General features: G+C 35.1%; 1 protein-coding gene across 10 annotated transcripts in view; it reads right to left on the bottom strand.

The window, feature by feature from the left end:
- LOC131691421 (uncharacterized) overlaps nucleotides 1–15,114 on the bottom strand; it is a 1,322,992-nt gene that overhangs the window by 117,003 nt on the left and 1,190,875 nt on the right. For all 10 annotated transcript variants that reach the window (XR_009305769.1, XM_058977802.1, XM_058977800.1 and 7 more), the window contains 3 exons: nucleotides 14,174–14,424; nucleotides 13,922–14,115; nucleotides 13,736–13,869 (listed from right to left, as the gene is read on the bottom strand). Coding sequence is in view for 9 of the 10 variants with exons in the window: in XM_058977802.1 (XP_058833785.1) it covers nucleotides 13,736–13,869; nucleotides 13,922–14,115; nucleotides 14,174–14,424 (579 nt within the window). In the remaining variant the exon portion in view is untranslated. The remainder of the gene's footprint in view (nucleotides 1–13,735; nucleotides 13,870–13,921; nucleotides 14,116–14,173; nucleotides 14,425–15,114) is intronic.

Raw genomic sequence — 15,114 nt, 5'->3', positions numbered from 1 at the left:
ACGGATCCTTGTTTGCTAGACTGGAAAAGGTCCGCAAGTTGCTGCTTGATCCCGCTTTCGATTCTACTCACGCATTCATTCAACAACTTGTTGGTCAGCTCATGTTGTGCCTTTTGCAGTTCAGCAACCGCGCTCTGTAGTTCCCCGCATTTTTTCAGTACATCATTCAGGCAAGTCTTTTTTTTACGACAGTCAAAACACACATATCGTAGCGCATTATTGCTTTTAAGGGTCAAAAATCGACGTTTGCCCGACCGAAGTTGACCTACTTCCATGGAGTCGCAATTAGAGTTTGACTGTTTGTGCACCGGAAGATCACCTGCAGTCATGACGGCAGCTTTCCTCTTTCTAATTGATGCAGGGTGGCCCACATTGGCTTGAACGACGTCAGCATATGATAGAACATTTAAGTTTTCGCCGGAGTTAACATTCACGGATCCTTGTTTGCTAGACTGGAAAAGGTCCGCAAGTTGCTGCTTGATCCCGCTTTCGATTCTACTCACGCATTCATTCAACAACTTGTTGGTCAGCTCATGTTGTGCCTTTTGCAGTTCAGCAACCGCGCTCTGTAGTTCCCCGCATTTTTTCAGTACATCATTCAGGCAAGTCTTTTTTTTACGACAGTCAAAACACACATATCGTAGCGCATTATTGCTTTTAAGGGCACTTGCACTAGCGGTATTGAGATCCGCACATTTCTCATGTAGGATGTGATCGCAGCCGCCGAAACAATACACACGATCACTTGCTGACGAAATTTTCAAGGCACACGCACTGCACAGCACAGTAGTCATATCTGACTATCGGTGTTTCACGCTCTTCTTTGCTTCGCCCCGCGACGGGCCAACGAAGCAATAGTAAGGCACTGATCACTGGTTGGCTTTTGTTGTGTCTGACCGGTGGCAATAGCAAAGTGTTTTATCGCTTTAGTTAAGCAGATTGCACTTTAAACGTTAATCAAACCGTATCACCTTACAGAAAACTTTTCCGCGCACCCGCTGGTGTCAATTTTGCGGCGGTAATTGATCTTTTTCCCGATCGAAAATTGATTTAATTAGACCACAACAATTAACATCACCCGAACGAATTCAATCACGGACACTAACTTTTCTGATATAACCATGAATTTTCTTAATTATAGTGTAGATACAGGCTTTGAATACAATCTAATTAAAGTTGAGTTGATGTAGCAGCAGACAAAACATAGTTTTGTTTTCTCAAACCTTCGCAATTACAATTAATAAATATTTCAGATTGGCAGAAGATCTTATCACACAACTTAGAAATGGATACAGAAATAGCTAGATAGATGCGATAGAAGAGAGACAGAGAGAGAAATAGAGAGAGAGAGAGAGAGAGAGAGAGAGAGAAAGATGGGGGACGTGTGAGGAATGGCAAATGATGGTTAATGCAGTGACATTATTTTTATAGGTATACTAGCTAATACCCATCGCGCGTTGCTGCGACTTTCGTCGAAATATGAGGAAAACACAATTTGTTCAGAAGCGCCATCTGTCGGGCAGATAATCCCCAACCAATTTCACATAAACATGCTCCATAACAAACGCCTACTATGTACAAATTTTTACGGTAATCGGTTAAGCCGTTTGGGAGTCTATAAATCATATACATACAAACATTGACTTTTATATATATATATATATATATATATATATATATATATATATATATATATATATATATATATATATATATATATATATATATATATATATATATATATATATATATATATATATATATATATATATATATATATATATATATATATATATATATATATATATATATATATATATATATATATATATATATATATATATATATATATATATATATATATATATATATATATATATATATATATATATATATATATATATATATATATATATATATATATATATATATATATATATATATATATATATATATATATATATATATATATATATATATATATATATATATATATATATATATAGATTATTACAATATATTGATTTCTTACATTCTTATCATAAATAATGTAAGTAGTAATTTTTGCGCCATAACCAGTATAACCTAAATCTTGTAAAAGATCTAAATTTTCGCTAGATTTTTGGGCTTCAAACATACAGTTGCTTTCGGTGACGCCACGAGTATATTTATATGAGAAATCTTTTATCTCACTACTAGGTGAATTACTTGTTGATCTGTGTATTGATATACCATCCAACATTTACCTCATGATTGAACGCAATGCCTAATCCAAGGGATAAATATTAGAACTCACTATTTCTTTATCAACACATTATTTTGTCTTTGAAGTGAACTTGATTTTTGAGAAATAGTTAATTTACTATAAAGGTAATTCACAAAATGTTCTCAACATCGAATTCCTTGAATCACGTAGATGTGTTTTCATACCCCGATATTCAAAATCGGTTTAGTTTTGCCCCTAAAACACCAGTAAAGCAATACTCTGTATGAAACAATCTCATTTTAGTTAGTGGAAATTGGTAAGCGAGGAATAAAAATACAAAATGTTTAATATCTCCGCCGCTTGTGCACGGATTGTGACAATCTATAGCTTGTTAGAAAGGTATTTTTACAAGCTTTCTATTTATGTGCAGGGATTTGCGGGATTGTATTGTATTGTTCGAAAGTTATTTGCAAAAACCTGCTGTGTTTTGACAAAAACGCCCATATCTCAGAAAGTAAAAAACATATCGAAAATCAAAAATAATAGTGTCAAATGGCAACGTTAGGCCTTTCATTTGAAACTAGTTTCATTAAGATCGGTTCAGCCATTGCTGAGATAATTACATGACATTTTGTACATACATACATACACACATACACACACATACAGACATTGTCTCAATTTATCGAGCTGAGTCGATTGGTATATGAGACTCGGCCCTCCGGGCCTCGGAAAAAAATTTCAAAGTTTGAGCGAATCCTATACATTTCTTTTGTAAGAAATGTAAAAACATGTTCTTTACGTGTTATGTTATTTAATTTTTATGTTAACATTCATTCAGGTATCGTATCACATGTTTTATTGCTCTAGGGTCATCGGAATAAAGAAAACTGCAAAAATTAAATTGTTCACCGTACATTTCAAATATATTTTAGTGCAGTTTAATAAATGCAACACTCCCAATAGTCGGCTATCCGAAATTTAAGTTGCTTATTTCAAGCATCGTGTATTTCCGTATTTAATAATACAACAAACGATAAATTTATTAAAATTTCTCGGCAGCCGGCTTCCCAGATCAATAAACACATGATAAAACATCTAAGAGTTAAATAGGTTATATCACTTATCCAGGTGAATCCCGACCTGTGTAACCCATCCCCTCCCACTAACAATGACTTCTTCCTGTGACAACCGTGGAGATGCAGAGGTATACACGGTCTCCATAATAACGGTTGTTACACTAACATTCCATTCATTCCCCGATGACTGTAAGGACGTGGCCGACACCGTTATTGACACTTCAAAATTTAGAGCTCTCGGAACGTGCACATTGAGAACGGTAAGCTACTCCCAGACTCCATTCGTTGATTCCTTGTGCAATTTCGCCAGCTCTGGACAATCACAGAGTAGCAACTACGAGTTGTATAGTCATCATGCTCATGCTTTGCATGGGTAAATTCACATTTGTTGTCCTTTATTACAATTAGCAATGCACCAAAAACCAACAGGATTTTAATTTAATGCAAGTAATCGATCGCACTACTAAAAATTAATAAAAACGCGCGCGGAACAAAAAAAATGTGCAACATTCTCCTTTGGCGCATCGACCTGAACTGTTGTCCCTCTTTATCGCGAGAACCGACAAAAGAAAAGCCACGTGCGATCACTACCGAAAACATGCCGATGATTAGCATCAATAAAATAGCTACTGTTCATCTCTGTTTGCCTTTCGAATGCGAATTTTTTGGTAGTACATTTTTCAGTGAAATAAACAGGCATACACACCATCCAGTTTTGCTGAAACTTTTCAGCAAAACTGGATTTGCTAAGAGTTCAGCTTTTTGTTTAGCTGATTTTAAGTAAAGCCCATTATTTTGACGAAATTCAGCAAATGTATAGAATTTGATTGCTGAAACAATCAGTGAAGGAATGGCAATTTCGCTGAGTTCCAGCAAATCAAACTGACAGTTCAGCAAATTTTGATAATTTTAAATTGTTGTAATTTCAGCGAAATATTTTTTGCTGAGAGTATTGCTGATATGTCAGCTAGGCAAAATTCAGCAAAATTTTGCTGACATTCGGCAATAAAAATTTAGTGTGCAAATTTTAAAAAATATATTGATTGGGGTTCAGCGTAGGGTTAGTAGGGTTCTGTTTGGCGAGAACCGGTACTGCGGTACTGACGCCCTCAGTACCGGTAAGTACCGGTACTCGAATATTTTCTTCAAAAAAACACTTCAAAGTTAAATTGAATGCTTGTTTTGTTCTGATCAAAAAACATGTTTATAGTTTTCAAATACTTGGGAATGGAATGTCTTATTTCAGCAGAAGATATTTTGCGTATGCGGCAAGTTCTTTTATTTCGAGATCTACGCCACCTTGAAATCAGCAACTGCTAAGCGGTGCGACATCAATAGATGGTAAATGTAAGAAACCTTATTATCAACAGTAAATCAAAGCGAGCATGGCATTGAATCCGAACAGGTCGCTCGAATTTTTCTCGGCATTATCGCTTTGCTGTAAATTGGTTTCGACCGTTATGCGTTTCGCCTGCTATTGTCTTATGTATACCCAGGCTGTTTACTTTTCTGTAAACTATGGAGTTTTTCTGACTTTTCCGATCACCAAAAAATGGAATTCGCTCCATTCGCAGTTCACCAACTCTAAAATTGTTACCTACTAAATCAATGTTAGTTATTTTATAGATAAAGATTTAATGGAAAACCAAATACAGATACTGTCAAATTCTTATTACGCACCGCCCAGGGAATAATGGAAACAAATCAGTGTCTCTAATAAAAAAAATCAAAGCAGAGATTTAGTACAACATCGTTAAAATTTTATTTCGACCTAATAGTGCAGGAATTTAAACATACCGTTCAGCACAACGAGAGTTAGAAATGTTTAACTTTTAGAATAATTATGATGAAGGCCCCACTTAACTTCTTCACAAAGGTGTAAGCTCAACGATTTATCTAGAAGATAATAAATATAATTTCAAGCCACCTTGCAGACCGGTATTTTGAAACGGGTACCCCTAGACAGTCCACATATTTTTAATAAACAAATTTGTATGGTATTGAAAATACCGGTACTGACTTTTGTTCAGTACCGGTATTACGGTACCAAGAATGGGTCGGTATTCCCGGGATTTTCGGTACTGGTGTTACCACAACTCTGAAAATCGTCAACCTAATCCCGGCCCGGAGGCCGAGTGTCATATCCCATTCGACTTAGTTTGTCGAGATCGGAAAAAGTCTTTATGTGTGTGAGTGTGTCTATGTGTATGTATGTGCGTATGTGCCAAAAATGTCACTAATTTTTTTTAGAGATGGCTAGACCTATTTGCCCAAACTTAGTCTCAAATGAAAGGTACAACCTTCCATTGGCCGCTATTGAATTTTGTGTCGATCGGAATTCCGGTTCCGGGGTTACGGGTTTAACAGTGCGGCCACACAGAAATTTGCCATATAAACTATAGGAAAATTTAAAAATAGAATTTTTATTTTGCATGAACCGTCGAGATTTGATACAAACTCAAAAGAAATTTGACGAAAATCCACTTTTTTAGATTATGGCACATTTTTGCCTTTCTCATATAGAAAGGTTATGCAATCACTCTGAAAATCGTCGTTCCACAATTATATTGAACAGAACCGGCCACCGAGCCATAGTTTGGAGAAATGAGAAAGGCACAATTGCACCACTACGTGGATTGAAACAAGTTTTTATTTAAGAGGTTTGCCGTGATCATGATTAAAGACCAATAGATCAACTAAAATCACAAAATTCATAAAATTCTATTAGTATATAAGTATTCCTTGTACCTTGACGATTAGTTGGATAAATACTAATTTTTTCCTGCATTCGGGTACGTTTTTCCTAAAAAATCGCTGTTTTGAGCTCTAAACAAAATCTCATACACAAAACAAAAATGTATGCATAACAAAGGAATCGTTGAGGTAAAAAAAATCGTAACTGGGTAGGCGGACAGAATCTCTCCACGCTAGTCCACGAAGCGCAAAACGTAAAAAGCGTCGTTGCACGGACTCAAGTCTCTCAACACCGTGGTTATAGTTTGGGCTCCAAACTTCACAGCAATGCTCCAGGATTGTCCGCGACAAAGATATTTGATACAATAAATATCCGTAAAATTTTTGGCAATCCTAAAGATGCATCCCAGCATTTGGGATGCTTTGCTAACTGTATAGGAGATGCACTGTTCAAACGTAAGTTGCGAATCAAATATCACTCCTAGATCCTTCACATGACTAACGTGTACAATTTCTGTATCCAGTAGAGGGTAGTTAAAAGAACTGTTGTCAAATGTATTTGTGTATAATTTAAAGCAGCATTGAGGAATGAAGTCATTCAAGGTATTGACTAATCCGAATCATAGTGATGAGCATAAGATGTGGGCTAAACACTTCATCGAAAAATGCTCCGTGGATATTCTATCAAATTTTCCTGTGTGGCAATGTATTACAAAACTTGGACGTAGAAAACTTCAACCAAGCTTCCTGGCATGTTTTTCTATACTGCTATGCAACGAAATGAGGTAACAGTGTAATTCTGAACGACGGAGCAGTCTAAGTTTCCCAAGAAATATTTGGTTAAGTAAGTCATCTGCAACAGTGGGTGAACCAGTAAAAAACTCGTTCCAACAGGAAGGTATCCAAGAATATTTTCTAGGAAGGTTGTTTACGATTTTAGCCACTTTTCCTGTTCTGGTTAGATATGGAATCTTCTCATTACGTCAGTGATGTTTTGCTTGTTATGAAGCAAATAATGTCTATATTGCATCGAAAGAGCCAAATTCACCGAACTGTCCAGAGCTACGTCCTTCTAATTAAATAAATATTCTCATTTTGGTAGAAAAAATCATACAAAGATATTTTGTTAATACAAAATCATGCAGCCCTTTAATCGATTTTTTCACAAATCTGAAATAGGGTTATAATTCAAAAAACCGATTTAATCCACTTAGCAGTGAGATGAGACATTTCTTACACATTTCACTATTGGATTAGTTTGCAGAACTCATGAGAAGTAGGCACCCAACTAGAGGTGGGATGAAAACAGATTCTAGTCTTGCACGAATAAAATCCCGAATAAACTGAATAAATTCTAGAAATCAACAAAACGACCGAAATAAAAAAGTAAAGCAAAAAATGAAATAATAGGTTTTTAAATTCATAAAATAAGTAGAAAAATTAATACAAATCAAAATTATAAAATACACGAATCAAATTAGATTAGGTTATTAAATAAAAATTAAGATTATATTTAGAAATAGTTATAAGATTAATAAAATAAATTGACTCATACTAACAAATTGAATGAAATATAACGAATGACTGAACATGATATGCATAAAATTAAAGATATGAATAAAATGAATCAGAAGAATCAAATGAATCAAATGAATCAAATGAATCAAATGAATCAAATGAATCAAATGAATCAAATGAATCAAATGAATCAAATGAATCAAATGAATCAAATGAATCAAATGAATCAAATGAATCAAATGAATCAAATGAATCAAATGAATCAAATGAATCAAATGAATCAAATGAATCAAATGAATCAAATGAATCAAATGAATCAAATGAATCAAATGAATCAAATGAATCAAATGAATCAAATGAATCAAATGAATCAAATGAATCAAATGAATCAAATGAATCAAATGAATCAAATGAATCAAATGAATCAAATGAATCAAATGAATCAAATGAATCAAATGAATCAAATGAATCAAATGAATCAAATGAATCAAATGAATCAAATGAATCAAATGAATCAAATGAATCAAATGAATCAAATGAATCAAATGAATCAAATGAAACAAATGAATCAAATGAATCTAATTTGTGGATATTTTTGTTCTTTGATCCGTTATTTCTCATGAAAGTTCGTACCAATATAACAAATGTGCAGCTGATACAACTCATTTATTCGCCTGTGCCACGTTCCGTCTTCCATCTGAACTCCACCATAGATGGTACGCAACACCTTTCGTTCGAAAACTCCAAGGGCGCTTTGGTCCTCAACGAACATAGTCCAGGTCTCGTGGCCGCAGAGGACCACCGATCTAATCAGCGTCTTGTAGATAATCAACTTCGTGCGGCGGCGAATTTTGTTCGACCGGAGCGTCCTCCGAAGTCCAAAGTAGGCACGATTTCCCGCCAAGATCCGTCTCTGAATTTCTCTGCTGTTATCATTGTCGTCGGTTATCAGTGAGCCCAAATACATGAATTCGTCGACCATCTCGATTTCGTCACCGTCAATCCGCACTCGGGTGGGAGGTTCACATTGTCGTCTCTAGAACCTCTTCCTCTCATGTATTTTGTCTTCGAAACGTTGATGGCAAGTCCAATCCTGCTGGCTTCAGCTTTCAGTTTTTGAGCATAGGTTTCATTCAAAATTCAATAGAGATACGAATAGTTTAAATATCGCACGTGGAATGTCTTTTTTGAAAATTTTCATGTCAAACTTTCATATTACCCAGTTAAGCCAAATATTTTTCTGATATAGCCATGAATTTCCTTAATTATAGTGTAGATAAAGGCTTTGAATACAATTGAATTAAATTTGAGTTGATGTAGCAGCAGTCAAAAAATAGTTTTGTTTTCTCAAACCTTCGCAATTACAATTAATAAATATTTCAGATTGGCAGAAGATCTTATCACACAACTTAGAAATGGATACAGAAATAGCTAGATAGATGCGATAGAAGAGAAACAGAGAGAGAGAGAGAGAGAGAGAGAGAGAGAGAGAGAGAGAGATATGGGGGGGGGGCGTGTGAGGAATGGCAAATGTTGGTTAATGTAGTGACATTATTTTTATAGGTATATTATTATGATATATTGATTTCTTATATTCTTATCATAAATAATGTAAGTAGTAATTTTTACGCCATAACCAGTACAGGTAAACTTCGATATAACGAATCATGCAAAATCCTTATATCGTTATATCGAAGCATGCAAAATCCTCACAGAATTGTTGTTCATGGTACATTATTTTGTAGAATTTTGATAACGCGTAACTAATTTTGAAAATCTAACTTACCTAACAGTGTGAAACAACTTTTCTCATAAAAAATAGTGGTTGTATAAAAAATATGCCACAATTAAATTTTGTTTGCATATATGAATTAAATTTATTGAAAATATTCTTATTTTGACTTCTTTCCTAATTATTAAGTCATTAGTCATTATTATTCTGTCTTGGCTTGTTAAGTGTTTTTTTAATATTCCCACCGTCTGCGCCTCATCAAATAAGAGCAATTTATGAACTTTCATCATTAGAATAGACTATAAAGATCCATTTGTATCCACGATTCAAGAATTTCTGAAAATATATTTCAATCCGTTAACTGGTTTCCTAAATACCCCATACCAGTCGTAAAACGCACAGTTGTCCGTGTAATTACAAATACGATCTTTCACTCTTATTTATTTGATGTGACACATAATAGGATTCGAAAACAATCTTCGATTCTAGTAACCGAATTCAAGAGTCTCAGAAACCAGATATTTTGAATTTTCACTGGATTCCTTGCAGATCGTCAATGGAACGTCATTTCATGTGTCACATGATGGCAACATCAATGTAAAACAGACAAAACAATCACGAGTCCAGGGAACTGAATTCAGGGATATCCGAATTCGGAATTGAATGTGTCCGCATTACTTGCAATATGAATCGTAGATCTTATGGTTGATGTAATGACCCAAATGTCGAGAATAATAAAAAAATGTAATCCGAAGTACTGAATTCAGGAGTTTCAGGAAGCGATTGTAACTGTTTGTCATCAAATATGATAGCGCTAGACATGCTATTTTTTGTGGCACAGCATGCTATGAAACTTAAACATTGTCATTCGGCCCAGAGAATCAGATTCTTCAGTCGCGAAACCAACCAACAAAGGTCACACAAATATTATTAGTTTTGTTTTCAGTTATAACTTACTGATCTTGTATTATTTATTGAGCTACATGTTTGGTTTTAATAAATTACAATCATCCGCAAATGAAATTGAAAAAATCGCTCTCGTAGTCTTCAATGAAGTAGCCAATTGCTAACATGCTCATTAGAAGCCCAATTAATACGTTCTAAGATTGTTTGTAACATATTGAATTCTTAAAATATGAAATACATGCGTAATTGAAAAGAAATTTGGACCTGAAAAGTTAATTAAAAATTTTGTACGTTATATCGAGGAAAAATGTACGTTATATCGAGTGACGCTATATCGAGGGTATGTTATATCGAGGGTACGTTGTATCGAAGATTACCTGTATAACCTAAGTCTTGCAAAAGAGCTAAATTTTCGTTAGATTTTTGGGCTTCAAACATACTTACTACTTTACTTTCGGTGACGCCACGAGTATAATTATATGAGAAATCTTTTATCTCACTATTAGGTGAATTACTTGTTGATCTGTGTATTGATATACCATCCAACATTTACCTCATGATTGAACGCAATGCCTAATCCAAGGGATAAATACTAGAACTCACTGTTTCTTTATCAACACATTATTTTGTCATTGAAGTGAACTTATATATTGATTTTTGAGAAATAGTTAATTTATTATAAAGGTAATTCACAAAATGTTCCCAACATCGAATTCCTTGAATCACGTATATGTGTTTTCATACCCCGATATTCAAAATCGGTTTCGTTTTGCCCCTAAAACACCAGTAAAGCAATACTCTGTATGAAACAATCTCATTTTTAGTTAGTGGCAATTGGTAAGCGAGGACCAAAAATACAAAATGTTTAATATCTCCGCCGCTCGTGCACGGATTTTGACAATCTGTAGCTTGTTAGAAAGGTATTTTTACAAGCTTTCTTATTCTGTGCAGTTTGTGGGACAATATGATATTGTTCGGAAATTATTTGCGAAAAACCTGCTGTGTTTTGACAAAATCGCCCACATTTCAGAAAGTAAACAACATATCGAAAATCAAAAATAATAGTGTCAAATGACAACGTTAGGCCTTTCATTTGAAACTAGTTTAATTAAAATCGGTTCAGCCATTGCTGAGATAATTACATGACATTTTGTACATACATACATACATACACACATACACACATACACACACATACAGACATTGTCTCAATTTGTCGAGCTGAGTCGATTGGTATATGAGACTCGGCCCTCCGGGCCTCGGAAAAAATTTTCAAAGTTTGAGCGAATCCTATACATTTCTTTTGTAAGAAATGTAAAAATGAATAAAAATCGGATAATAATGAGAAAAAATAGACTAGCCTGCTAATAAATTAAATTGCTTATGATTTAACACAAACAGTTTTTTAGCTTCCCATTTGCCTGCTAATTTCCCACCAATTCGTCTTTTCAGAGATTATGTACCCTCTAAAAAGGTCACTTGGAATTTAATAAATAGGGGAGCCCGGGGTTAGTCGGTGGTTGGGGTAAGCTAGCTTCTTTTAATATTCTTTTCTCCTTTTTTATTAGACATATCGCGCAGCCTCTCAATGTGTACCTCTAGTAATGTGCAACACATTATCCAATGTGTTTTTGTTGTAAAATATTTTGTTTAGTAGAAGTTGTGGTCGATATTGTATTTTCAAGAATACCAAGTAAATTTTATTATTTTAAACATTTTGCGTAATTTAAGGTGATTTTCAATCGATTCAACGAATGGATATATTTTACGATAGTACGTAAAGAGAGCTTTCAGAATCCGTAAAGAGATTACACATATCCACAAACAAAGTTTTTGAATCCTTCCATATAAAGTACTAGCTCATACTCATCGCGCGTTGCTGCGAATTTCAACAAAATAGGAGGAAAACAGAATTTGTTCCGAAGCGCCATCTGGCGGGCAGATAACCCCCAATCAATAGCACACAAACACGCTCCATAATATATGCCTATTATGCATAAATTTGTACGACTACCGGTCAAGCCGTTTGGGAGTCTATAAATCATATACATACAAACATAGATAGATAGATAGATTCGGTTGAGGTATGTTGGCGGTGACGCACACGGATCAAGTTGGCGCTACTATTTACAGTACAAAAATGGTCATCAAATATTTTCGTCGATGCAGGGAACCTTTACTTCAGTCAAACGTCGAAGAATTTCGAAAATTTGCTTTTCAATATGGAGTACGCGTCAAAGTTAAAATATCGCGGTATTGAGATATAAAATACAATGGCAAGTGTCGAATAATTTACAGTTTTATTGGAAAACATCCAGCACATTTCATAAAGACACCTAAAGTAATTGAATTTTTATTTGATTGCTTTTTTTCTAGAATTCCGCCATTTTAATTGACGGCTTTGCCGCGTCACATATTTTTGTCTCTAAAAATAGAGCCAATGCAGAAATTTTTTAGTAAAATTCAAGGATGTTACCAACAGTCTGCCCTTTCATGCCTTTCAAGAACTACCTAAATCAAATCGGTAAAAAATGAAAACTGAAAGCACCACCAACTATTCCCTATAAGTAAAGCGATTTTAAATGTAATCTGCAAATAGCAGCAAACAGAAATGCGCACCAGTGCATTCTACCTCTGCTGAAGCTAGTGCTACAAGAAAGTTAAGCATTCGACAAATAATAGTCGCCACGATCTCATGTGAGTGATAATACATTGTTGATTCTATTTTTGCGATGATTGTTTATTTGTTTGTTGTGAGATGAGTGAAGCTTCGCAGCAAAATGGAAGCAAACTTATATTAAATACACTATCCGTTGATTTTAAGTATTGTCGTATTCGTCCTTCTGTTAGCGGAAGGTGAATTGAAACTGGAGCTTCAGGTATCAGAATATATTGGCTCAAATGGCACGTTCCCCGTATGTAGTCGGGGATTTGTGCCTTCCAGATTTCAATTAAGAAAAATACAATCTATTTTCCATAGCTACAACCTGAAATTTGGTGACATCTCAGTACATCACCATGCTTAAGTTTTAGTGAGATAAAATTGTAGATGTAGTAAGTGTGCCTGAGGGGAACGTCTGACTCTGACATATACGAGCATAAAAAATAACTTACTTTTACGTTTCATTTTAATTTTGCATGGCGCAGCATTTCGGAAATCATGTAATTTTACGACACATATGGCGTTTGCTCTGAATGGCAGTAAGTGTAATTTTATGTCTTTGCGCATGTGAAGTATATGATTCATGTAAAATCATACGGATCACGGTTATATTTCGTCATATCGTGAATTACGGGTTATTAAATTATGTCACGCTTGCAATTACGTCAACGATAAAATTCATATTTTATTTGGAAGTCATCTTTTTTTAAACCTGCTCAAAATCGTGATTCGCTGGTTGGGCCACATCTCTATCCAACTAACGAATTTGATTCGTTAGTTGGACCGACTGACAGATTCAAGCTAGCTAAAGAGACCGCGAGAGTTCACCCTTCACGGTCCTCTTGACTTGAAGAGGGACCACGGTCTTCAAAAGCTTACCTTCTGCTTTTCAGTAACAATACTTACTTCAGGTTTAGATCAGGCACAAGTGTACTTACTTCAATCGTTCGATGCCATCCTGAATGTTCGTTAGTTGATATTTTTTCATATGTTCCCACAAGATCTTGTCGTTCAGTTGAACGTAATACTCAGTTGCTGTGGCAACCGGTGCACCAATTCGTTGTTTCAGTAGCTAAAAAAAAGGTTTGATAATCCAATATTCGTGAATGAGCTTTCACACATACCGGCCCACTGTATCCTCCAGCTTCATTGTGAAAAAACAGTCCTGCAATCAATGCTGCAATATTAGCAGTGTACGAAGCAACGAAAATCACACTAAATCCTCCCCAAACGTTAATAAGAAACTTATTAGGCCACGATTTTGGTGCCTTAAACGCCACTAGATGACCGCATAACAAACCCCACATAACCCATAGAGCTGAAATGGAACTTTTTATTTATTTACTTTTCTATTAGAGTTGAATTCACGAACATACCTGATGACATGCTGAAATTTTTACTTCTTTGTCGTCCCCATGGGTTTAAACCAAACGGGCTTAACCATTCGTAAATTGCAACAGCGACAGCAGTTATATTCAATGATGTGAATATAGCAATCCAAAGCTCCGGAGAAAATGGCAAAAGAAATGCCAAAAGTGGCACGTCAGGATTCGATTGGGGTGCTGCAAGCAAGGATACGCCTCCATGGAAGAAAGGAATGCTATAGTCTATTACACGTGCTCGTTCTCTGAAACAATAAGCAACAAATAAATTGAGAGTATGCGACACTATCAGTATAATGATACGATAATATTTCGCTGGACATTATCAAAATTCTCAAATGAAGGTAGTGATGCTAATGTTTGAAACCAACAAAAAAGTTAAAGGGTTGTGTACAGGACACGACCACGGTGACATTAAAAATGTCACTTTATTCAAGAGCGTGCAATATAATTCGCGAACGAATTTTAATCTATCAAAACTCTCGACTCATTTCAGGGCTGGAGACTACAGTCTTCAGTACAAACAAGCTACGTCACCTTATAGCTTCCTCTCCTGCTCCCATATGTTACCATTTTTTATAACATAATTCTTAAATCAAGCAAAACACCATGCTTTTTCTATAATTAATCAATTCTTTGCATTAACTGCCCATAATCGCAAGTCGGTCCCATACTCCATGGGACACCCTATCAACATGGGACTGACTTGCGCTTATAGGTAGTTAAAAAATAACACTATTCAACACAAGATCGGAGAGCAGAACGAATAAAAATGATGAAAGTTTGAGGTCACAGGAAATCCCTGGGGAAGATATTTTTGAGAAAAACTTGTTCGTGGCTTCACAGCTTTAATCTGAAGTTTGTATAGAGAACAGGTGTGATTCTATAGAGAAGATATCAATGTACATACGCGAAATACTCCCATTACATTTGAA

This window comes from Topomyia yanbarensis, chromosome 3, assembly GCF_030247195.1.
Source record: "Topomyia yanbarensis strain Yona2022 chromosome 3, ASM3024719v1, whole genome shotgun sequence".
NCBI lineage: Eukaryota > Metazoa > Arthropoda > Insecta > Diptera > Culicidae > Topomyia > Topomyia yanbarensis.
This window is presented reverse-complemented; position numbering and strand designations above follow the sequence as displayed.